We start from the raw sequence: 26325 nt of genomic DNA, 5'->3' as shown, positions 1-26325 counted from the left end.
CCTCCCTGCTTGATACATGGCAGGGAGGGGGGCTCTCACTCCCTGTTGGTCCAGTGGATGGGCACTGTGTAGGAGGGGGGCTGGCAGAGAGTTTACTTACCTCTCCTGCAGCTCCTGTCAGCTCCCTCCTTCTCCGCGCCGGTCCGTGCAGCTCCTCTGTCAGCTCACAGTGTAAGTCTCGCGGCCGCACTATGACCCCGCGGCTCTCGCAAGACTTACACTGGGAGCTGGCAGAGGTGCTGAACGCTCTGCAGCCCCCACAGCCCCCAGTCTGTATTATGGCAATGTAAATTGCCATAATACAGACATTAACTCGAGTATAAGCCGAGTTGGGGTTTTTCAGCACAAAAAATGTGCTGAGAAACTCGGCTTATACTTGAGTATATACGGTATATTGACTCATATGCCCGTGGATCTTGGAGGCTACGATGCCTGACAGGAGTTTCCATGTTGTGGGGAGGCAAGTTATTGGTCAGTAGTTGGATGGTGTTGTTCCCTTGTGAGGGTCCTTCATGACCAGTATTGTTCTGCCTTGTGTTAGCCAGTCAGGGTGGGAGCCTATTACTAGTAGCTGGTTAATTTGTGCTGCTAGGCGTTTATGCAGCACTGTTAACTTCTTTATCCAGTAGTTGTGGATCATGTCAGGTCCTGGGGCTGACCAACTTTTCATGTGTGCTGCTCTCTGCTGGATATCTTCGACTGTGATGGTGACTGGTTCCTGTTCTGGCAGCGTGCAGTGGTCTGCTTTCAGGTCTAGTAGCCACTGGGCATCAGTGTTCTGAGAGGCTTCTTTCTCCAAGATATTCTTCTATTCCTGTTCAGTCTTAGTTCTGGGTAGGTCTTGCGAGGAGATGTGGTGGTTACCATGTAGCTGTGCATTCACCTTGGATGGTTCTTTGGTAAAGAGGACATTGATTCTCTTAGCCTCTGGTTTTCTGGTGTATCTGCTCAGTCTGGTTGCCAGTGCAGTCAGTCTTTGCTTTGCAGTTTCCAGCACCTCTGGTATGGGCATATCCTTGTACTTCTGCAGCAGCCAGGATCTATCTTTAATCTTTCCACCTCTGTAAAATAGTATGCCCCCCCCCCAGTTTTCTAATATTTTATTCATAATGTTGTGTTATAGGGGTACATAGAAACATAGAAACATAGAATGTGACAGCAGATAAGAACCATTCGGCCCATCTAGTCTGCCCAGTTTTCTAAATACTTTCATTAGTCCCTGGCATTATCTTATAGTTAGGATAGCCTTATGCCTATCCCACGCATGCTTAAACTCCTTTACTGTGTTAACCTCTACCACTTCAGCTGGGAGGCTATTCCATGCATCCACTACCCTCTCAGTAAAGTAATACTTCCTGATATTATTTTTAAACCTGTCCCTCTAATTTAAGACAATGTCCTCTTGTTGTAGTAGTTTTTCTTCGTTTAAATATAGTCTCCTCCTTTACTGTGTTGATTCCCTTTATGTATTTAAATGTTTCTATCATATCCCCCCTGTCTCGTCTTTCCTCCAAGCTATACATGTTAAGATCCTTTAACCTTTCCTGGTAAGTTTTATCCTGCAATCCATGAACCAGTTTAGTAGCCCTTCTTTGAACTCTCTCTAAGGTATCAATATCCTTCTGAAGATATGGTCTCCAGTACTGCATACAATACTCCAAGTGAGGTCTCACCAGTGTTCTGTACAATGGCATGAGCACTTCCCTCTTTCTACTGCTAATACCTCTCCCTATACAACCAAGCATTCTGCTAGCATTTCCTGCTGCTCTATTACATTGTCTGCCTACCTTTAAGTCCTCAGAAATAATCACCCCCAGGGGCGGACTGACCGGTCGGGCACTTCGGACATGGTCCGAGGGCCCGGCCGGGAGGGGGGCCCGCCATCAGGGGGCCCGGCCGCCCCTTTAAATGCTGCAGCCGCCTGAGCGCTCTCTTAAGAGCCTCAGGCGGCTGCAGCTTCTCACCTCCCCTGTAGCGTGACCGAGCTGCTCTGCAGTCCGCGGTGCCCGGCCGGAGTGATAGGAAGGTGCACACTGTGCACCTTCCTGTCAGTCCGGCCGGGTCCAGGAAACAGAAACTCCTGTTCCGCGCGTAACAGGAGTTTCTGTTTCCTGTACCCGGCCGGACTGACAGGAAGGTGCACACTCAGTGTGCACCTTCCTATCACTCCGGCCGCGGACTGCAGAGCAGCTCGGCCATGCTACAGGGAAGGGGGTAAAAACAGAGAGGGAGAGAGGGAGGGAGGGGTAAAAACAGAGAGAGAGGGAGGGAGGGGGGTAAAAACCGAGAGGGAGGGAGGGAGGGGGGGGTAAAAACCGAGAGGGGGGGGGGTAAAAACCGAGAGGGAGGGAGGGGGGGGGGTAAAAACCGAGAGGGAGGGAGGGGTAAAAACCGAGAGGGAGGGAGGGGTAAAAACAGAGAGAGAGGGAGGGGTAAAAACAGAGAGAGAGGGAGGGGGGTAAAAACCGAGAGGGAGGGAGGGGTAAAAACAGAGAGAGGGAGGGAGGGGGGTAAAAACCGAGAGGGAGGGGGGGGGGGTAAAAACCGAGAGGGAGGGGGGGGTAAAAACCGAGAGGGAGGGGGGGGTAAAAACCGAGAGGGAGGGGGTAAAAACCGAGAGGGAGGGGGGGGTAAAAACCGAGAGGGAGGGGGGGGTAAAAACCGAGAGGGGGGGTAAAAACCGAGAGGGAGGGGGGGGTAAAAACCGAGAGGGAGGGAGGGGTAAAAACCGAGAGGGAGGGAGGGGTAAAAACCGAGAGGGAGGGAGGGGTAAAAACAGAGAGAGAGGGAGGGGGGTAAAAACCGAGAGAGAGGGGGGGGGTAAAAACAGGGAGGGGGTAAAAAGAGAGAGAGAGGGGGGTAAAAAGAGAGAGAGGGAGGGGGGGTAAAAACAGAGAGGGAGGGGGTAAAAACAGAGAGGGAGGGGGGTAAAAACAGAGAGGGAGGGGGGTAAAAACAGAGAGGGAGGGGGGGTAAAAACAGGGTGGGAGGGGTAAAAACAGAGAGAGGGAGGGGGGTAAAAACAGAGAGAGAGGGAGGGGGTAAAAACAGAGAGAGAGGGAGGGGGGTAAAAACAGAGAGAGAGGGAGGGGGGTAAAAACAGAGAGAGAGGGAGGGGGGTAAAAACAGAGAGAGAGGGAGGGGGGTAAAAACAGAGAGAGAGGGAGGGGGGTAAAAACAGAGAGAGAGGGGGGGTAAAAACAGAGAGGGGGTAAAAACAGAGGGAGGGGGGTAAAAATAGAGAGGGAGGGTAAAAATAGAGAGGGAGGGAGGGGGTAAAAACAGGGAGGGGGGTAAAAACAGAGGGAGGGGGTAAAAATAGAGAGGGAGGGAGGGGGTAAAAACAGGGAGGGGGTAAAAACAGAGGGAGGGGGGGTAAAAATATAGAGGGAGAGAGGGGGTAAAAACAGGGAGGGAGGGGTAGAAACAGAGAGAGAGGGAGGGGGGTAAAAATAGAGAGGGAGGGGGGTAAAAACAGGGAGGGGTAAAAACAGAGAGGGAGGGGGTAAAAACAGAGAGGGGGTAAAACAGAGGGGGGTAAAGAGAGAGGGGGTAAAAAGAGATGGGGGGTAAAAAAAGAGAGGGGGGTAAGAAGAGGGGGGAGGGGGGAGTAAGAAGAGGGGGGAGGGGGGTAAGAAGAGGGGGAGGGGGGAGTAAGAAGAGGGGGAGGGGGAGTAAGAAGGGGGTAAGAAGAGAGTGAGGGGGGAGTAAGAAGAGGGGGAGGGGGGAGTAAGAGGAGGGCAATTGCCCCCTCCCCTGTCAGCAGGCACCGTGCGGGCAGCCGGCAGGGGAGGAAGAGAGGACCCGGGAGCTCAGCCTGCAGCTCCTCTGGGTCCTTCTTGCGCGAGCACAGATCGTTGCCGTGGTTACCACGGCAACGTTACGGCTCTTGTGAGAGTAAACTCTAGCCCTGGAGCTACGGGCTAGAGTTCACTCTCAACACTGTGACCACCAGGGATTCCTGGGGGTCGCAGTGGTGAGAGTGAACTCTAGCCCCATAAACACACTGCCCCCACACACCATACACATTCACACACTGCCCCCCCATACACACACACTGCCCCCACACACACCATACACATTTACACACATTGCCTCACACACACACACACATACACTGCCCACCCATACACACACAGCCCCCCATACTAACATTGCCACACACATACACAGCCCCCTCATACACACATTGCCCCACACACCCTACACATTCACACACTACACCCCCTCACACACACTGAACCTTTCACACACACTGCACTCCTTACACATTGCACCACTGCTCCTATACCCTACTACAGCCTCATATCCCAGCAGACCCCAGGTAAGTTGTCAAACTGTTCTTAAACGGTTTGACTACTTACTCTGGGAGGCGGGCCCGGCCCTCCTGGCACCATAACGACTACACAGAGCAGTAGTGGTTATTGTGCATGGATTATTTCTTTAAATAATCTACAAGTGCCCCAGTAGCCAGCAAGCCAGCCAGCCCACAGGCCAGCCAGCCAGCCCACAGGCCACCAGTTAGGCTTACAGCCAGCAAGCACACAGCCTGCCAACCGCAGCAAGCCACAGCCTGCCAGCCAGCAAGCCACAGCCTGCCTGCCGCAGCCAGCAAGCCCACAGCCTGCCGGCAGTAGCCAGCAAGCCCACAGCCTGCCAGCAAGCCCACAGCCTGCCAGCCGCAGCCAGTAAGCCCACAGCCTTCCAGCAAGCCCACAGACTGCCAGCAACAGTAATTAAGGTAAGAGGAGCCAACTTGGCCTAGGTATCAGCGAGCTATGTTGTGTTGCTATATTGTGAATAGGAACCAGAGTGTTGGAGAGACCCCATTAGACTCCATTGTAGTCTCTAATGGGACCTGGAGGAAATTCTTTCTAACACACTCTCTAAAGGACACTGAGATAGCCTCTGCTAGAATGCTCCCCCCTCCATGGCCCATTAGCCCTCAATTGTAGTCTCTACTGGGGCCTGGAGGCGACTGTTTCCAGCAGGGACACTGAGATGGCCTCTGTTAGAAAGACCCCCTTCCAAGCCTATTAGACTCCATTGTAGTCTCTAATAGGGCCTGGAGGGGATTCTAACACACTCTCTAAAGGACACTGAGATAGCCTCTGCTAGAAAGACCCCCTTCCATGGCCCATTAGCCCTCAATTGTAGTCTCTACTGGGGCCTTGAAGGGATTATTGCACTTTTGTTCCTTGTGTCTAAAGATTGTGTAGGGTGTGGCTGGAGGCGGTGCATGGAGGCGGGACATGGGTGGCGCTTGCTGCGGAGTATGGGTGGGGCCTGTAAGGGGGCCCTTGATTTATTTTGCCCGGGGGCCCTGAGGGTTCTCAGTCCGCCCCTGATCACCCCTAAATCCCTTTCCTCAGATGTTGAGGTTAGGACTCTATCAAATATTCTGTACTGTACAGGGATCAGAATAAAGTCCTATGATATAATATGTGTGGGTGGACCTTAACAGAAAGGGTTAATGGTTACTCCAAGCTTCATAAAACTACTACAACCCAGTTTGTCTGTAAAACATAAAAAATAAAACCATTTGGGGGGGTGTCAATATGACCCGCACATTAGTACAAAGGAAATGTATTACTTCCCTTATGTTACCATTTGCCATGCTGCAAGTTAGGGCATGTCTACTAAACAGCAAGTAGCCAATGGCAGCTGGCTGTCATAAAATACCAGCAAGCTATAGCGGCCACGGCTGTAATAACAAAGGCACAGAGACCCCATCCGTAGGCATCAGAGGTGGGGGCTTCATATTAAATATGGGTGGATAAACAGATCACTGACCACCCTCTGCACTCACCATGGATAGCAGGGGGGGGCTATGAAATTATTCAATTATAAAGTATATGGACAACCTAGTGTCTACTCTGCCCCCAAGATGGGGCCATTTATATATTAAACATGGGGACCAAGTGTTCGCCCCTGCCCCCACTTGTGATTAGCAGACTGTGGCTATAATAATAACCTGGTGTGTGTGTGTAATATATATATATATATCCCTATCTCTATCTGTGTAAATACATAGATTTAAACTCATTAATATAGAGGGTTATGCATATATCTATGCCTCTGTCACTCCACTTGCAAGCTCTCTGCTCATGCACGGTGAAACATTCAGTGGGGTGACTTAACATTTTAAATCCCTGAGACTTGGGTCTCAAAAATTAGCAAATAGTGTTCCTTAACAGAGGCTGCTTGTATGTTGGCAAACTGATCTCATGCTGTCTTCTCTAGATCCGGGAATTAACCTCAGGATACAGGAAAACCAGGGCCGGTTCTGCTAGTCCCGTGGACTCCGAATCAGCTTATGACATCCACAGAGCCTCATTCACACAGCTTGTCCCACTTTCATTTGTTATCTGTTACCATGGCAATCAAAGGTCCCATTTACACAAACATCACAGTGCACACAAAACCTAAATTGTACAATAGGTCGCTCCTGAGGTTTCGCCTAACTCCCTTGTATGCACGAAACAATTAGGCCTCTATTTCACTGGTCTTTCCATTGATCTTTCTTCAGACATGTATCAGCACCTGGACATGACTCTGTAACTGATACAATGGTTAGCAGAGAAACAGATCACTGTGTAAGGACTATTTGTACCAACATTGCTGGTTAAACAAAGCGCAGGCCTTAAAGACACCTGCAGAGTTCAGCACAACTGGTTAGGACTAAAACATGGACCAAACTTCACTTTTTTCCTCAATCTAAATAAATGCAAACTCATTTTTTAAAGTTATTTCTTTCCAAGCACCGACATATATCACAGCACTGTGCAGTTAAATATCTTCTTTTTTATCACTTAAAATGTCTCTGTCATCATATATAGTCCATACACTACATTTTATTGTAATTTTTTAAATAAATAAAGTAACCGGTTTCCAGCTAACCTTGGGCATGGTTGCAGACAGCATCACCAGTGAGTTCTGTTTCCTGCAGTGTGGAATACTGGGAGCTAATCTGCAAATCACACACTCTGATTGGCTGCTAATTATCACTTGTTTTCATCAGTAACTGTTACAAGTGGTAATAATGCCTCTACACTAAAAGCCTGACAAGTGGTAATAATGCCTCTACACTAAAAGCCTGACAGATTTTTAAAGGAATAGAAATCAATACTATTTCAGTAGAAATTGGCACATTTGTAAATGGGGCAGAAACAACACCCTGGCTGTTAATTAGACAGTGGGGGATTGGAGGCATGTTTACACTTCCGTTAAAGGGACACTATAGTCACCTGAACAACTTTAGCTTACTGAAGCAGTTTTGGTGTATAGAACATGCTCCTGCAGCCTCACTGCTCAATCCTCTGCCATTTAGGAGTTAAATCCCTTTGTTTATGAACCCTAGTCACACCTCCCTGCATGTGACTTGCACAGCCTTCCATAAACACTTCCTGTAAAGAGAGCCCTATTTAGGCTTTCTTTATTGCAAGTTCTGTTTAATTAAGATTTTCTTATCCCCTGCTACGTGAATAGCTTGCTAGACCCTGCAAGAGCCTCCTGTATGTGATTAAAGTTCAATTTAGAGATTGAGATACAATTATTTAAGGTAAATTACATCTGTTTGAAAGTGAAACCATTTTATTTTTCATGCAGGCTCTGTCAATCATAGCCAGGGGAGGTGTGGCTAGGGCTGCATAAACAGAAACAAAGTGATTTAACTCCTAAATGACAGTGAATTGAGCAGTGAAATTGGGTAGGATATCTACAAAAAAAAAATAGAATTCAATTTAAATTGCTGCAAATGCATATTTGCTGAGAAATGGCGGCCGCTGTGAATCCAGCTCTCCATAGAAATCCCTCTTTTATTAGTTTTGTCCATGAATCTTGCCAGCTAGTGTAACAATGTTTGGATTCCTAACACTAGAGTTTTCCTTTATGTATCGATCTTACAGTTTCCCATTATTGTTCAAAGCCACAGAGTATAGTATGTATCCATAAATAAGCCAAGGTACAAAGTGTTTTCATTAAATGCTGTAGCACTTGTTGCACAAATTATCTGGCTGTGCTCCTTTTAATTATACCCTGTGTGCTTATACCACTGTAGGAGCCACAGTGGGGGGATAGTAGCACCTATTTCGGGTTATTTACTTTTTGTTTTAGGGGTACTGCAGTAACTTCTGCCTCTGTCTTTTCTATGTATCCATAGATAGAATTAATTTGAAAAATAGGGCAACTCCATCTATATCATGCATTTTACACTGCAGGGTGTACTGATGTTCTGCATGCGCTAAAGTCTGTTCCATGTAGTGCAGGGTTCAGTGGAGTTCCTCAAGCTGTAAATTCTGATCCATGTAGTGCAGGGTTCAGTGGTGTTCCTCATGCTGTAAACGCCTGTCCATGTAGTGCAGGGTTCAGTAATGTTCCTCAAGCTGTAAAGTATGTTCCATGGAGTGCAGGTTTCAGTGGAGTTCCTCAAGCTGTAAATTCTGATCCATGTAATGCAGGGTTCAGTGGTGTTCCTCATGCTGTAAACGCCTGTCCATGTAGTGCAGGGTTCAGTAATGTTCCTCAAGCTGTAAACTATGTTTCATGGACTGCAGGGTTCCGTAGCATTTCTCAAGTTTACAGTGCACTCCATGAAACATAGTTTTCAGCTTGAGGAACATTACTGAACCCTGCACTACATGGACAGGCGTTTACAGCATGAGGAACACCACTGAACCCTGCACTCCATGGATTAGAATTTACAGATTGAGGAACACCACTGAACCCTGCACTACATGGACCGACGTTTACAGCATGAGGAACACCACTGAACCCTGCACTCCATAGACCAGAATTTATAGCACGAGGAACACCACTGAACCCTGCACTCCATGGATGAGAATTTACAGCTTGAGGAACGTTATTGAACCCTGCACTCCATGGACCAGAATTTACAGATTCAGGAACACCACTGAACCCTGCACTACATGGATCGACGTTTACAGCATGAGGAACACCACTGAATCCTGCACTACATGGACCAGAATTTACAGCATGAGGAACGTTACTGAACCCTGCACTCCATGGACCAGAATTTACAGCATGAGGAACGTTACTGAACCCTGCACTCCATGGACCAGAATTTACAGCATGAGAAACACCACTGGACCCTGCACTACATGGATCCAAATTTACTGCTTGAGGAATATTACTGAACCCTGCACTACATGGACCAGAGATTGTATCTTGAGGAACGCTACTGAATCCTGCACTCCATGGAACATAGTTTTCAGCTTGAGGAACATTACTGAACCCTGCACTACTTGGACTGACGTTTACAGCATGAGGAACACTACTGAACCCTGCACTCCATAGACCAGAATTTATAGCATGAGGAACACCACTGAACCCTGCACTACATGGACCAGAATTTACAGCATGAGGAACGTTACTGAACCCTGCACTCCATGGACCAGAATGTAACGGAGCTCCGTGTACTCCGACCGAGTACCCTCCGTTGATGGATGCTCCTAGCGCTCTCAGAGGACTCCAAGCACTGCAGACGACACCACAACCACCGCAGGCTCCACAACCGCCATAGCTTAACTGGAGCCGCGCCGTCTTCCTTCCACCCTGGATCGGCTTCTGTCCTCCAGGACCGTGTGGGGAAGACCTCTCCTCCAGGAGAGCGTAACAGGAACAAGCTCTTAAAAGAGCTAAGTGATTAAGAGCTCAGGGGAATATGCAGCGCATAGCAATCCCCAGTGTGATATAGCAGTTCCCTCCAATAACGAGACACGGCTACGTATTGAGGGTCAGAAGAGGTCTGAGGACTGGAACACCCAGCCTGCTTTTTATTTGGATAAGGTACACACAGGACACTCCCAGGGGGAGGATGAAATTAACCAATAACAGCATAGTACAGCCCACAGGTTCCCTCCCCTCAGATAAACAGTTAAACCAATTATTACATACAATAAAAATACAGTTTTTACACACACACTGTAACTTTAAAACCATACATCCAATTTCAATAAAAGTTGCATATTCAGACTCAGCATACATCAAACATAAACCCTTCCAAAATTCAGCCAAATCCCCCCAGTGGATCAAAAGTTAGCTGGAAGTCCTTTATGACCGACCGCAAGCACAATTTCCTGCCCAAAACAGTTCCATAGATTTGGGCTGTGCGGCCGGTCAATTTCATGCGGAAAAACGACTAAGTCCCATTTCGAACGGGACTTAGTCTCTGGAGCTGCAAGTTCCGTATGGGAGAAGGTAAGGGTCAGCGGTGTTCGGCAGAATGTGTAGCCGATTTTGGTTCCACAGAATCTTTAGCATACACCGCTGACCGCATTCGAGGAAACCAAGATGGCCGCCGCCACGTGCAATTAACCTGCAGTAACCTCACAGCCTGGGAGGTAAATTGCCTGCACACTTTAGCTTCTGGGTGGTCCGCCTGTGTGGTACTTGGTTCAGTAAGCCCTATTTACTGAACCAAGTGGGGGAAAGCCAGGGGCAAGTTATTTTACCGGTCTGGGGACATAGTCTTAAAGGGGCATTGTTCAGCAAAGTCACAATATGTCCCCAGACGGTTCTTAAAGGGCCATACACACCCAATAAATGTTAATAAGTTTTCAGGGGCACAATCTTCCAGGGGCCATAGTCATGAGGCAGGAGGCTGGCAAACATGCTTCTCCACAATCCAGGGAAGCAGGGCAATTTCTCATTTAAAGGGCCAATTACAAATAGCGATTTGTAACACAGAATTTACAGCATGAGCAACACCACTGAACCCTGCACTACATGGATCCAAATTTACTGCTTGAGGAACATTACTGAACCCTGCACTACATGGACCAGAGATTATATCTTGAGGAACGCTACTGAATCCTGCACTCCATGGAACATAGTTTTCAGCATGAGGAACACCACTGAACCCTGCACTCCATGGATGAGAATTTACAGCTTGAGGAATGTTATTGAAACCTGCACTCCATGGACCAGAATTTACAGATCGAGGAACACCACTGAACCCTGCACTACATGGACCGACGTTTACAGCATGAGGAACACCACTGAACCCTGCACTCCATAGACCAGAATTTATAGCATGAGGAACACCACTGAACCCTGCACTACATGGACCGACGTTTACAGCATGAGGACCACTGAACCCTGCACTACATGGACCAGAATGTACAGCATGAGGAACGTTACTGAACCCTGCACTACATGGACCGACTTTACCGCATGAGGAACACCACTGAACCCTGCACTACATGGACCGACTTTACCGCATGAGGAACACCACTGAACCCTGCACTCCATGGACTAGAATTTACAGCATGAGGAACACCACTGAACCCTGCACTACATGGATCCAAATTTACTGCTTGAGGAACATTACTGAACCCTGCACTACATGGAACAGAGTTTACAGCTTAAGGAACGCTACTGAACCCTGTTCAGTAACGTCCCTGACAGCCACTAGAGGCTGGATTAACCCTCAATGAAAACATAGCAGTTTCTTGGAAACTGCTATGTTTTCAGCTGCAGGGTTAAAACTAGGGGGACTTGGCACCCAGGCCACTTCATTGAGCTGTAGTGGTCTGGGTGCCTATAGTGGTCCTTTAATAGTTACATGTTGGCCATCTGATATCCATTTCTTTGAGTTTAAGTAGATCCATGCCATGCTCACCCTTTACTTCTGTGTTGCTAAACTTGTTGTGTCACCAGTAATTGAACGCGAGGTCTACTATTTCCATTATACTTGGTGACATTATCCTACGCTGATACTAGAATAAATGAATGCCTCTGTAAGAGCAGTAGAACAGGAACTGTTTGGAAAATCAGAGGATGGAAGGAACAATGCAGGGTTTGAGGTCATTCTGCCCCAGCTCACTCTGTGAGTGTTTTATTTCCAGACCACATTGTCTGCGTTTCTTGACATTAGAAATGTCACACTTTCACAGGAGAGCCACATGGGGTCTGCTTGTTGCCGTGGAAACAACAATCAATTCACAGCCCATGACATGAGCAAAGTCCATCATCCCAATATTAATCATCTTCGCAGACTTGGCAGCAGAGTATGTAATATGGTTTAAGATTCATTTCTACCTGTTACAGTGAAAGAATTTAACAAAATGCAGGCCACACAAACCTGATATGTTTGATAACACATTTTCAATTATGATTTTTGTTTCTTATGATTAACCTTAACCCTGATACCTTAACCCTGTGTTTCTGCCTCTGGATTGAAATGCATAAGCATTAAAGGGACACTATAGGTACCCAGACCACTTCAACTAATTGAAGTGGTCTAGTTACAGTGTCCCTTTTGCACTTAGTGCTGCAATGTAAAACATCATTCCAGAGAACAGCAATGCAGCACTAAGTCTGCCTCCGGGGCTGTCTCCAGCATTTAAATGGACCCTTGTTCCGGTATCTGACGCTAGACATTCCTCACACTGCGTGAGGACATCCAGCATCAGATGTTTCCCCATAGAAAAGCATTGATTCAATACTTTCCTACGGGGAGGTATAAGGCACGCACAGCATTTGCCGCTCATGCGCATTAGATCCAGCTCGTCACGGAACATCGGAAGAGGCAGAGCCATGACCCAGCACCGAGGGACATCGGCACTGGGATCAGAAAAGTAAATAAAGCTTTTTTTTTTAACCCTTTATTCACCTGGGGCGGAGGGGGGTGCATTTAATGTTTACACTTCCTTTATTGCAAATTCTGAATAATTTATAATTTCATATCTCATGCCCTATTAATAGCTTGCAACCTAGACCCAGCAGGAGCAGACTGTATGCAAATAAAGTTCAATTTAGAAAGCAGGAGATACAAACTTTTAAAGTAAGTAACATCTGATTGAAAATTAAAATATTTTGTTTTCATGCAGGCTGTGTCAGTCACAGGGAATGTGTCACTAGTGCTGCTTTAGCAGAAACAAAAGTGATTTAACTCCTAAATGGCAGAGAATTGTGCATTGAGACTTCAGAGGCATGATCTATACACCAAAACTGCTTCATTAAGCTAAATTTGTTTTAGTGACTGTAGTGTCCCTTTAACCCCTTAACCCCTTAAGGACACATGACATGTGTGACATGTCATGATTCCCTTTTATTCCAGAAGCTTGGTCCTTAAGGGGTTAAGGACACATGACATGTGTGACATGTCATGATTCCCTTTTATTCCAGAAGTTTGGTCCTTAAGGTCAACTGCAAGATTGACATAACTTGACAAAAGGTGGAGCTTTTGTCATTCACTACAAGCAGTCATCTTTCGAATGCGTTGTGAGAGGTGGTCCATGGCAGATCCCGGTGTCAGGGTTGTACTCTTGTGCATTAGTGAAAGTGCAGAAATGGCGTGGGTTACTGGATGTTGGAGTTCCAGGAGCTGTAGAGGGAAGGTGGAGGCTCCTAGCAGGACATATATCTCCTACCTCAGATTTACCCCGGAGTGTTGCATACCAAGCGGTGATGTCACCTTTGGGGGTCAAAATATGTTAAAAATCTGACATAATCTTTAATGGTAATTTGAATTTGTTTTACTCAATGGTGCAACTTCACACAGAAGTGATAGTGATTATGGTGATTGGAGTGTTCCTTTAAACAATCTCTAGGTAGGTGGTACATGTCAACGTAACATCCACATGAATGCCAGGACCTAAAGTTTCCCAGCAGAACCTTGCCCAAAGTATAACAATGCCTATACGTCCTGCCTTCTTCCCATAGTGTTTCCCAGGTTAATGATGCACATGCACCCGGCCATCCACCCGATCTAAAAGAAAACGTGATTCATCAGACCAGGCACCTTTCTTCCATTGCTCCAATGTCGAATAACAGGAACTATAACTTTATTGAAAGGGTAGTGGATGCATGGAATAGCCTTCCAGCAGTGGTTAACACCGTGAGTTAAGCATGCCTGGGATAGATATAAGATAGGGCCAGAGACTAATGAAAGAATTTAGAAAATTGGGCAGACTAGATAATAAGAACAAAGTGTTTAGCCAGGAAAGGTTCTATTAGATATTCTTTGGTTTTCAAGTATATACTGGGTAGATGGTCCGAATAGTTCTCATCTGTCGTCACATACTATGTTTGTATGTTTGCTGATACTTATCTTTCCATTAACGGTGCTTTCGGTGGTGGACAGTGGTCATCATGGCCAATCTTACCAATCTGTGGCTCTGCACACCCATACATAGCCCTGTACATTCTGACACCCTTCTATCATGGCCAACACTATAGGCACCAAAACAACTTTAGCTTAATGAAACCTTGTTGTGTATAGATTATGCCCGCAATCTCACTGCTCAATTCTCTGCCATTTAGGAGTTAAATCACTTTTATTTCTGTCGAGGCAGCCCTAGCTACACCTCCCCTGGCTGTGACTGACACAGCCTGCATGGGCATGACTTATACACCAGAACTGCCTCATTTAATTAAAAGTTGTTTTGGGTCATTCAGGTTTCATCCATTTGGCGATTTGGTTAGGACAAATATCGTACTCAAAATTGCAGGAACATTAGTATATTACAAAATATAAATATGATGTATATATTTTACACTGATGCATTGATGGGTGCAATTTTGTGCCATTTGGTTCACAGATCAAGTGAGAAGTTATCTTCTATTGGTCACTTCTCACTTGATCTGTGAATAAAATCACCATTTAGTGACTATCCCCTAACCATCAAACATCTACAGGACAGGACTCTGAATCATGAAACACAATTGCTGCCAGTTTAATTTGTTTTGGGATTCTAATGTTTTACAATTTTAGAGGAATCACAATCTGTTTGAAAACAAATGCACAAGTCTAATTCTGAGAACGTTGATTTATCTTAAAGGAACACTATAGGCTCAGGAACTGAAATATGTATTCCTGACCCTATAGTGTTAAAACCACCATTTAGGTGGCTTGCTCCCCCTACCCCTCCCCATTAACTCCCTTAGAAGGGGTTAAAACTTACCTTTTTTTCAGCGCCGCGCAGCTCGGCCGTTTCCATAGGGAAAGCATTGGATTGGCTTAAATTGGCAAGGATGGGGGCGGGGCCAAATGCCAGCTTGGCCAATCACTACCTCCTCATAGAGATGCATTGAATCAATGCATCTCTATGTGGAAAATTCAGGGTCTCCATGCAGACCTTGAAGAATCTGAACGGCAGTGCAGCACTGCCCCAGGAAGCACCTATAGCAGCCATCTGAGTAGTGGCCAGTGGAGGTATCCCTAGGGGGCAATATAAACACAGTATTTACATAAAAATGCCTACAGGGAATGATTATACTCACCAGAACAACTACATTAAGCTGTAGTTCTTCTGGTGATTCTAGTGTGCCTTTAAAGAGGTATCAGTAGTGCATATAACTCCCACCAGAAGGCGGCGCTGTGCACTCACAGAGTTCCTCTTTCCAATTCCAGAAGGGAGTTTATGTACAGCAGTAAGAGGTTGGTGTATTATAATCGTGGTAGTTTAGAGATGTTTAACTAAGTGAAGTATCATCTTTAAATTGTGTAGAACGTGTCATCATATTAAGAAACTGTTTATCAAACACCATGTTACTGAACCTATAGCGTGCTACAAAGAAATGAGAGAACTGTGCATCATTAAAACACAATAATACCTTACATGCAAACTAATTTAATAACAGGGCTGTTACAAGTATAAATAACTCAATTAAACTGCCTTGCTATAGATATAGATAATCTGGTCAACATCATGTCCTATAGCACAAACAACTGCCACTTTCCTCTTCTGTGATAGATACAATGTCATCTCACTTTAACACGGTTTTACTTATTACACACCAAATAAAAAATAGAAATCGCAAGATAGAAAGTCAGACTAGCAAGTAGACTGGGAGCATAAAATATATGCACTGAGAAACCCATGCATTGTGATCTAACCAGATGCAATACATTCTGTGGATGATTGCTCCTTCAGTTCCATGAGAGTTTCTTTAAGGAGTATTAGGGCATCCTTTGCTCACGGGGTGCATAGTGTGCTCATTCAGCAACTCAGTGTATTCAGTAATGCTTCAAAAATAAAGTTGTGTAAATTGACATAATATAACATTTTATTTTGATTGCTTATATTTTGCATAAAATTCCTTTAAAGGACCACTATAGTGCCAGGAAAACATACTTGTTTTCCTGGCACTATAGTGCCCTGAGGGTGCCCCCACCCTCAGGGTCTCCCCCTCCCGTCGGGCTCTGGGGACAGTAAAGGGTTAAAACTTACCTTTATTCCAGCGCCGGGCGGGGAGCTCTCCTCCTCCTCTCCACCTCTTTGCATAAATAACGGTTTCCCATATTAATGATATTTTATGCCGTTTCCCTTGTCTTGCAATCATGGGGAGTGACAGATATGCTTATTAACACCCTAATTCGGGGTCAAATCCTACTCTCTTTCTCTCTTTTTTTTTAACCTCATTTTTAAATTATTATTTAAAATTTAAGTCGATTTTTTTCTGTGTTCTCCGCCTGATGCAATGTGCTGCATTTGCCTGTGCTAGAAATGCTTAAAGATATTTGATAGGCTCCCAGACCATTTCATCTCAATGAAGTATCAGCAGGCGAGAACGGAAATCTGAGTAAAATCCCCCCTTTGAACCCTCACACAGCAATAAAATATATTGGTTAAACCCATAGCGTTGGGAATACATGTTTGTATTCCTAACGCTATAGTTTTCCTTTAAAGGAACAATCTGGCGCCAAAAACATTCATTCAAATCCATTTAATTTTGCTGAAATACAGAAAGTGTTATTGCTTTCTACAACATAACTCCAACCCCCTAACCATGCGTCCCCCTTTTTACAAAACGTCTTCCTGATTAGATGGTGTGTAGTGCAGCCCAACTAATGAAAGATCACTGTGAGCTGAGTTGCTTTCTTGCCTCCTTCCTCTGGCCAATCACTGCTCTTTCTTATCTGTATAGTATTCAAACCATGCTTAGGAGAACAGGGGAAGTGATTGGTTGTGGGATGGGGACATGTCATACGTATACTGATCCCCTATTGGCTTGTTCATACTCAGAGTATGTCTAATAAGAGTTTGTTAAAGTAACGGATGTGTCTACGGGGTGGAGTTACACAGCAAAACGCTGGCAGTGAAAAGCCATTTAAAGAAAGATTATCAGATATTATCAGATATTCATGTATTTGGAATAAAGCGTATATATTTTTAAACATTCCTAAGATAACAGTTGAATGATACATTATAATAACTGAATGTGGTAATAATGTCCACCTGGCTAAAACCAATCATCTGTATTGTGTTGCTACTGCAACTCGCATGTAAGGCTATATCTTAATAGAAAATGGAGCAAAGTATGGATCCCCAGATGTTGCAGACCTTCAGCTGCCATATTAGTTTTCCAGCCTATTAAAAGCATAATGGAAGCTACAGTTCTACAACATTTGGGGATGTACTGTTTGCCCACCTCCACATTAATGTGTGACCCAACCCCTCCCTGCATTTACATGTGCACCCACCCCAAACATTACAAAGACATGATTCACACACAATGACTAAACATACATTCCTTTATTCACACACAGTGCCATTCTATACATACACCTCTTCATTCAAGCAAAGTGAAATTCTACACATACACCCCATTCATTCATACTTAGTGACATTCTATACAAACACCCTTTCATTCACATACAGTGACATTCTACACATACACCCTTTATTCACACACAGTGACATTCTACACATACACCCTTTATTAATACACAGTGACATTCTACACATACACCCCATTCATTCATACTTAGTGACATTCTATACAAACACCCTTTCATTCACACACAGTGACATTCTACACATACACCCTTTATTCACACACAGTGACAGTCTACACATACACCCTTCATTCAAGCAAAGTGAAATTCTACACATACACCCCATTCATTCATACTTAGTGACATTCTATACAAACACCCTTTCATTCACACACAGTGACATTCTACACATATATTTTTTTATTCACACAGTGAAATTCTACACATACACCCTTTATTCACACACAGTGACTGTCACGAACGCACCCTACTCCAAGAGTGTGCGTGACGTAGTTGTGGTGGTGAAAGGGTTAAAGTACACTATTTGTCTGCACTAGACCGGAAATAATGACAAAATCCCCCTTTTAACACCACCCACACTTAAACATAATAATATAACTATTACTATCTTAACGCTGCCACCACCAAGACAATTTATAAATGGGGTGCCTTGGTCCCCCAGGTAAATCAACAATAAAAACCCACCAAATATTACTTAGCACAATATTTATGTAATTACAAAAATACCAACTAGTCTCTTCAGGTAACGTGATTCTTAACCAGACAAAGGTAGAACTTAATAAATGAATGTTTATTATGAGCAAAAATAGTCACAGTGCATATAACAATATATAATAAACAAATTATTTACACCAACAACAGATAAAAACAAAAAAGGATAAAATACAGAAGTCCTAATTACTCACTTAGGTTTTTTAAAGTACAACTTCTGTCCAGGGGGTCTCTGGCAAGGAAGGATGATGGTGACTCACTCAAAATTAGATCTTGGCCCCAAGCAAGTACACTCCACCCTTCAGGATCACAGGAGATATACCCTGTGGAATTATCACACCCCACCCAGGGGCGTACCTATAGTGATTCCAAGTGACCACCTCCTTTGTTCCAGAAACAGCAAGCCAAATATAAACTTTTTGGTTTTATCTCCTCTACTGTACCTGCCACAGAAATAATAATTGCCTCTATGAATTTGTTATTGTTTTCCCATTCCATAGACATGTTGCACGCCCCACCTGCGATCCAATAGGACAGACATCACAATTCCTGCCACACGGTTTAAGTTGTGCAACTCATGTTTAGGCTTAATTAAAAGATTGGGCTTGTCCCATTCCAAATATAATAAAAATTAGGCTTTATTATTATTCTGTGGGGTAAATATGAATGTTTTTGTCCTTCCTTTGGGTATGATACTGGAGCAAAGCTAAAATGGCATTTACATTTCAAAGAGTTTTACTCAGCACTTAATGGTACAGGCCAAATGGATGAAGAGACATTCAGACTTTTCCCAAGTGTAGAACCTCACACCTTGCAGAGTCTTGATTACTTCACATCCATATTAGTAAAACTCTTTCAACCTTGCTATGCCATCCACACTTCCCCTTCTGTCATCCGACCTCTGTGGGGGTCCCAGCTTCAAAAGATGTAACCCCTGTTGACCTCAGCAATAGCATCCTTTTGTGCCATTTACTACACAAATGGCATTAAAGGATAATATTTCATAATGTAATACAAAGTTATGCACCGTTGCCGTGACAGTGACAGTCTACACATACACCCTTTATTCACACACAGTGACAGTCTACACATACACCCTTTATTCACACACAGTGACAGTCTACACATACACCCTTTATTCACACACAGTGACATTCTACACATACACCCTTTATTCACACACAGTGACATTCTACACATACACCCTTTATTAATACACAGTGACATTCTACACATACACCCCATTCATTCATACTTAGTGACATTCTATACAAACACCCTTTCATTCACACACAGTGACATTCTACACATACACCCTTTATTCACACACAGTGACAGTCTACACATACACCCTTCATTCACACACAGTGACATTCTACACATACACCCTTCATTCACACACAGTGACATTCTACACATATATTTTTTTATTCACACAGTGACATTCTACACATACACCCTTTATTCACACACAGTGACATTCTACACATACACCCTTCATTCATACACAGTGACATTCTACACATACACCCTTCATTCACACACAGTGTCATTCTACACATATACCCCTTCATTCACACACAGTGACATTCTACACTAACAACCCTCCATTTACACATACCACCGGCATTCTTTATTGACATGCTACACATAGATACCTGCACTTTCCATGTAATAAGCACACCTTGAGTAGAAAATTAAATGCTATTAACGCACATTTGAGGTGGCAAATACATTTGTTCTTTTACTTAGTTTATTTTTGTATATGAAGTGTTAAACCATGTGTGTACACATCTCCTTTACTGTATATATTAAATATGGGTGCCTAGTCTAAATCTGAGAGTTTTCTTCAATATTTGGAGTGTAAATATCCTGCCTGTATATATAATATAGACTGACTGACCATCCTTCTATCCAATCTATCCATTCAATCTATCCGTCTATCCAACCAATCTATCCATTCGATCTATCTGTCTATCCAATCACTCTATCCAATCACTCTATCCAATCAATCTATCCAACCAATCTATCCATCCATCTATCCATCCAATCCACCCATCCAATCTATCCATCCATCCAATATATCCAGCTATTCATTCAATCTATCCACCCATTCATTCAATCTATCCATCCAACCAACCAATCTATCCATCCACCCATTCAATCTATCCAGCCATTCAATCTATCCACCCATTCAATCTATCTATCCATCCATACATCCAATCTATCCATCCAATCTATCCATCCAATCTATCCACCCATTCAATCTATCCATCCATCCATCCAATCTATACATCCATCCATCCATCCAATCTATCCACCCATCCAATCTATCCATCCATCCATCCATCCAATCTATCCATCCAATCTATCCACCCATTCAATCTATCCATCCATCCAATCTATCCATCCAATCTATCCACCCATTCAATCTATCCATCCATCCATCCAATCTATTCATCCAATCTATCCATCCATCCATCCAATCTATCCATCCATCCATCCATCCATCCAATCTATCCATCCAATCTATCCACCCATTCAATCTATCCATCCATCCATCCAATCTATCCACCCATTCATTCAATCTATCCATCCATCCATCCATCCATCCATCCATCCAATCTATTCATCCAATCTATCCATCCATCCAATCTATCCATCCAGCCATCCAATCTATCTATCCATCCAATCTATCCATCCAATCTATCCATCCAATCTATCCATTATTTTAAAAGGCAAATTATGTTTCCAAATGTATACTGCATGGATGATGACATCACCCGCGCAATTAATCCCCCAAATGAACAGTAAATAATAAAAAGATCACTTCTGTGCAGTCTTGGGGGTCTGATCTTGCCTGTCGTGGTGTGCCTGAGATTACTAGGAGTTGCATCCTGAGCAGTATCTATCACTATTTAAATGATGGCAGCTGCCTGGGACTGTAACTGCCATTAGTAACTCCCTTAACCCAAACATACAGAGCAATATTTACATGCCAAGCATTTAGTATAGGAAAATAATGTCCTCCATGATATCAACCTTCAGTCCAATGGTTTATTATGTGTCCAGAAACATTGAATTTTATTATTTACCCATAATACACTGGGTATTATTTACCCACAATGCATCTCAGCACACTATATATATATATATCAGAGCGTCTCTTGTTGGCTCAGTCACTCTCTGTCAGTGAATGTGAGTCAGCTCTGCATAAAATGAGTAACAAGCAAGACATTTGGATGGAGGACGGAAATTGTCACATTTATCGGTGTATTTTTTCCAGTTTTCTTTGAATTTATTTTTGAATTCCTGACAATTTGCAATGTCACTTAAATTGGTATAGGAATAATAATGTAAACCAAGTAGATTATGTTGTAAGTAATGAATATAAATTACAGCTATGTAATAATATTAACTAAATATAAATAACAGGAATGTTATAGTAATGCTTTACCGGTATATAATAGAAATTTGAAAAAGTTTTGTAATAGGAATGTACGGTATAACATGGGCGCAATTCTGATATCTAAAAAAGCATTAGTAATGTATAACAGACTGAGGTCCAAGGTAGTGATGTCAAGTGTAGTGCTATCACAGGACGTGATGTCAGAGGAAGTGATGTCAGAAGTAGTGCTATCACAGGACGTGATGTCAGAGGAAGTAATGTCAAAAATAGTGCTATCAAATGAATTGGTGTCAGAAGTAGTGATGTCAGAGAAAGGGATTTTAGAAGTAGTGCTATCAGAGGAAGTGATGTCAGAGGTAGTGATGTCAGAAGTAGTGATGTCACAGGAAATGGTATCAAAAGTAGTGCAATCAAGGAAGTGATGTCAGAAATAGTTATGTCAGAAATAGTGATGTCAAAGGAAGGTTAAATGCGACACTGTCTCACATTTAACCAATTCAGTGCCGGCATCCTAGATATGTACAAGAGATAAAAGATATTTAATAAATAGCACTTTCTTTATTTCCCATTCAGCACCTGAGTTCAACTAGGACTGAAAAGAACATCTTGTCAGGAATGGAATGGGATCCAACTCGCAGAATGTAGACAAAAGGTAACGTATACTGGACCTTAGAATGGCCGGACTACCGTATAAGAACAAGGAGTAGTCAAATTCAAGCCGAGGTCAAGGAGTACAGAGATCAGGATAAACGAGAATACTAAAGCCGGGTCAAAGGAGTATAGAAAGAAGAGTATTCAAAAACGGAGCCGAAGTAAAAAGCTAGAATAATAAATACAGATAAAGCACTATAAGGGACAAACATGAACCACAACGGGGCAATGAACCTCGACTGTGAGTCCTTTTTATACTGTGGCTCGTTAGGATGGTAGCCACGCCCCCAAAACATTCAAATCTGAACGTTTCGGCGGGATGTGACGTCATTAGCGTCATGAAGTCGACGCACCCTTGCCGCGTCATAAAAGGGGGTGGGGCTATCACGGCCTGGAGACAATGTGAAACGTTGATTATATCTGTTTAATCACAATGATTAATTCATTATTCATTTTACTGAATAAAAAACTACTGTAAAAAATAAATTTATTTCAAAAACATTGAAAGTGTGTGTGTGTATATAAATATTAATATATATGTTTTTAATATGCAAGTCTCACCCCCCTCAGCCAGTGATAGCTTAAGTATGGATAATATCAAGTAAGTATGACAATAAAATGCCATCAGCGGGTGGGTTAGAAAGAGTTAAGGTTATTGCAAATAATATTTGTCACAAGCTTTGTGTCATGAAGCGTCAGTCTGGTGACCTTACCCAAAATGCAGCTGGCTTTCAGTGTTTAACCCCGTCCCTTCCTGATCAAGGCTGTGTGGATGAAAATCATTCCACTTAGCACTGTTCACAATGCATCCACATGCCTGCAGCAGACCTTCTGCAATTAACCCCTGAAATGCCATGGAGAGATCTAAGGCTAACACGAGTGCATCACCCACTGCAATGCTGCCTCTATCTAAAACCTGGGACTACCCACAAACCATCACAGGGCAGCACACATACCCATGCTGACCAAATGATGACCAAATGATTTATTTAACCCTTTGCATACCAGAGGACTGTCAATCTATTATGTACACACCTCTGTGACACGCAGGCCGTTGTGCAAGTGCAAGTATTTCACAAACATATAGCAGAACGATTTTAATTAACCCTTGCAATACCAGTGCCAAGGAAAGATCGACAAAACAATTAACCTCTTGTCTGCCAGTGATTCCCTGAAAAGGTTATTCACTTTAATGGCAAACTATTAGATACATATACAGCGCTGCGGAATGTGTTGGCGCTTTATAAACAATAATAATAATAATAATAATAATAATAATAACAGTAATAGCAATCCAAATTGATATAAACCTTTTAACCTTTTTGGTTCTGGCATCCTACCTGGAAACCTAGACAGACCAGAATAACGAGAGAGATATGCAATACATACAGAACATCATTCACAGACAGTGGTATTTAATGGGCTAATATCACATTCATTCTACCATACCAGGGGCCCCAAAATGCAGATCCACATCTGGTGCACAGCTAGCATTCCCACAATGCTTTGCTATCCTAACGATTGTCAAAGCATCATGGGAGTTGTAGTTCTACAAGATAGGAATCTACCTTTTGACCATCCTTCCTCTTGTCACATGCAGAGCGTGGATGTGTGGCACCTGCCACTGATGTGACCCCTGAGCATCATTCTGCTGCATACACCTGTCACCAGGCAGACAGCATGCACAGTGCTTACCCGGCTGTATGTGTGCCGCTTGCTCTGGGCCATGCTGACTGCTATCCTCTCCTTTATCACCGTCTATTTATTGATGGCCTCACCATGGCTCCTGGTGCTGATGAAGAGGTTGCGGTTACATTAAGCCATGCTTTGTACTGGGGGTCTGTGAAGCCCCTGCTATTCGCTGCTGATTTGCACAGATGATGCCAGGAGATGCTGCAGAGCTCATACAGGATCCAGCACACAGACTGCAGGCTCTGCATGGTCCTAGTGCTCCACAGATTCCCTCTGTCAGCTGTGTCCCAATACCCAGGCTGCTTTCTATGGCTGCAGATCTATGGTATCCATATCTCGCTTGTCTCTTTTAAAATGAACATGTGGATTACCTCTTCGCCTCAAAGCTATGGTGTGTTTTTTACAGTGTTTTATTTTTTATTTTTGGATGTGAGAATTGTGTCCCCCGTGTGTAATCGATGACATCTGAATTTGTCGCTGTCATATTATACCTTTGTAGCTGTTCTCAATAAAGTGAAATGATTTTAGAATAAACTATGAACAGCCTGCTTTTCGCAGCACCGAGTCCAAATATTTTTCTTCTTTCAATTCCCAGAGTTTGACCCATAAGTTCACGCTTTCCACTCTTGTTAACTCTTGTCATAGAGTTTGTTTATCCTGCTGGTTCTCATAGGGTTAAATCCTGCTTTACCATGTGAAGATTCGCTATGGAGATACTACAAGTATCTTGATGTAAGCCGAGACTTTAAATATATAAACATTGGGTATTATCTGCTTAACGGGACTCTACACACCCCTACGGCACTTCGATTTACTAAACTGCTTCAGGGATTAGCCGTGTCCCAGTTCACAGAAGAGACGATTTTAAGAGAAACTTTTAAAGAGGCACTTTGTAAATTAAAGGGTTACTCCAACCACCATGGCCACTTTGGGTGCTTTTAGGTGGTTATGATGCAATGATCCCATATGTGTATAGCTTCACTTTCTGCAGCGACATCAGCCAGCCCAGAATGAGGTGATGCTGTCAGCAGGGACGTTTTAGTCGCGAGGCAAACAAGGCATTTGCCTTCGGCGGCATTTTCCAGGGGGCGGCAAAAAACGCCGCCCCCAAATGCCCAGGGCAAATGCCTTGTTAGCCTTGCAGCTAACTGACAAGCCATCTGGGCGGGCGATCTGCTGGGCGGCGCTGGCGGGCGGCTGGTGAGGGAGCACTTCCCCTGAGCTGTCTGCTCAGCTCCCTCGCGCGCCGCAGAGTGAGGATGGGAGCCGGAATATGACGTCATCTTCCGGCTCCCATCCTCACTCTGCGGCGCGCGAGGGAGCTGAGCAGACAGCTCAGGGGAAGTGCTCCCTCGCCAGCCGCCCGCCAGTGCCGACCGGCAGCCCCACTAGACCCCAGGGAGATAGAGACCCCCCCACCCCCCAGCATTCCCAAAGGTAAGGAGGCTGGGGGGGGGGGATAAATAAAAAAAAAAAAATGTGAGTGAGTGTGTGTGTATCTGTTAGTGTGTGTGTGTGTGTGTGTGTATGTCTGTTAGTGTGTGTGTGTGTGTATGTCTGTTAGTGTGTGTGTGTATGTCTGTTAGTGTGTGTCTGTTAGTGTGTGTGTGTATGTCTGTTAGTGTGTGTATGTCTGTTAGTGTGTGTATGTCTGTTAGTGTGTGTATGTATGTCTGCTAGTGTGTGTGTGTGTCTGACTGTGTGTGTCTGTTAGTGTGAGTGTGTGTGTATCTGCTAGTGAGTGTCTGTTAGTGAGTGTGTCTGTTAGTGTGTGTGTGTTTCTGTTAGCTAGTGTATGCGTATCTGTTAGTGAATGTGTGTGTATTTAGAAGGCGGGGCGGGGGAAGGGTTGGGTGGAGGTGGCACGGGCGGGAGGGGGGCGCCTGAGTATTGTCCTGCATAGGGCAGCATAAAACCAGGATACACCACTGGCTGTCAGCCAATGGATGATTGGAGGGATCGGCTTTTGCAGATTCCATGTCCCTTGCATTTGCAGAGGCTCAGTGCCCAGTGTGACCCAGGTAAGACATATAGGTGACCCACACTTGGGATTAATCTTGATGCATTGTAATATTGTGTTTAAACCATGCAGAGCTTAGTTCATTGGCTGAGAGTGATCAGCTGACATGCTCAGTCAATGAGATAGCCCTGCATGGTTTGGCTCAGGAGAGCTAAGAACTAAGTGAACAGGTGCTTCCGGTTCTTTGGCTGAGGTTGTGAAGGTGGGGTGTATCACTTATTGGAACCCAGATAAAATGGTTTGAATAGTTACAATAGGGGTGTAGCAGAATGGACCCTGCTATCATATTTTATACCG

At 44.1% G+C, this 26325-nt stretch overlaps 1 protein-coding gene across 6 annotated transcripts in view; it reads right to left on the bottom strand.

Moving 5' to 3' along the window:
- The window catches only part of DCTN1 (dynactin subunit 1), a 120590-nt gene extending 96364 nt beyond the window's left edge, over window positions 1–24226 (bottom strand). For 5 of the 6 annotated variants that reach the window (XM_063457532.1, XM_063457533.1, XM_063457535.1 and 2 more), the window contains exon 1: window positions 24012–24226. In XM_063457532.1, the coding sequence (XP_063313602.1) occupies window positions 24012–24044 (33 nt within the window). In that variant the 5' untranslated portion in view covers window positions 24045–24226. Of the gene's footprint in view, window positions 1–6900; window positions 6917–24011 lie in introns of those variants that run through there. The other variant, XM_063457536.1, reaches the window with a different exon arrangement.
- Between the last annotated feature and the right edge of the window lie 2099 nt (window positions 24227–26325).

The sequence above is a fragment of the Pelobates fuscus genome, chromosome 6 (assembly GCF_036172605.1).
Source record: "Pelobates fuscus isolate aPelFus1 chromosome 6, aPelFus1.pri, whole genome shotgun sequence".
In the NCBI taxonomy this organism is placed as follows: domain Eukaryota; kingdom Metazoa; phylum Chordata; class Amphibia; order Anura; family Pelobatidae; genus Pelobates; species Pelobates fuscus.
The sequence above is the reverse complement of the archived record's forward strand: the minus strand, read 5'-3'. Positions and strand labels throughout refer to the sequence as shown.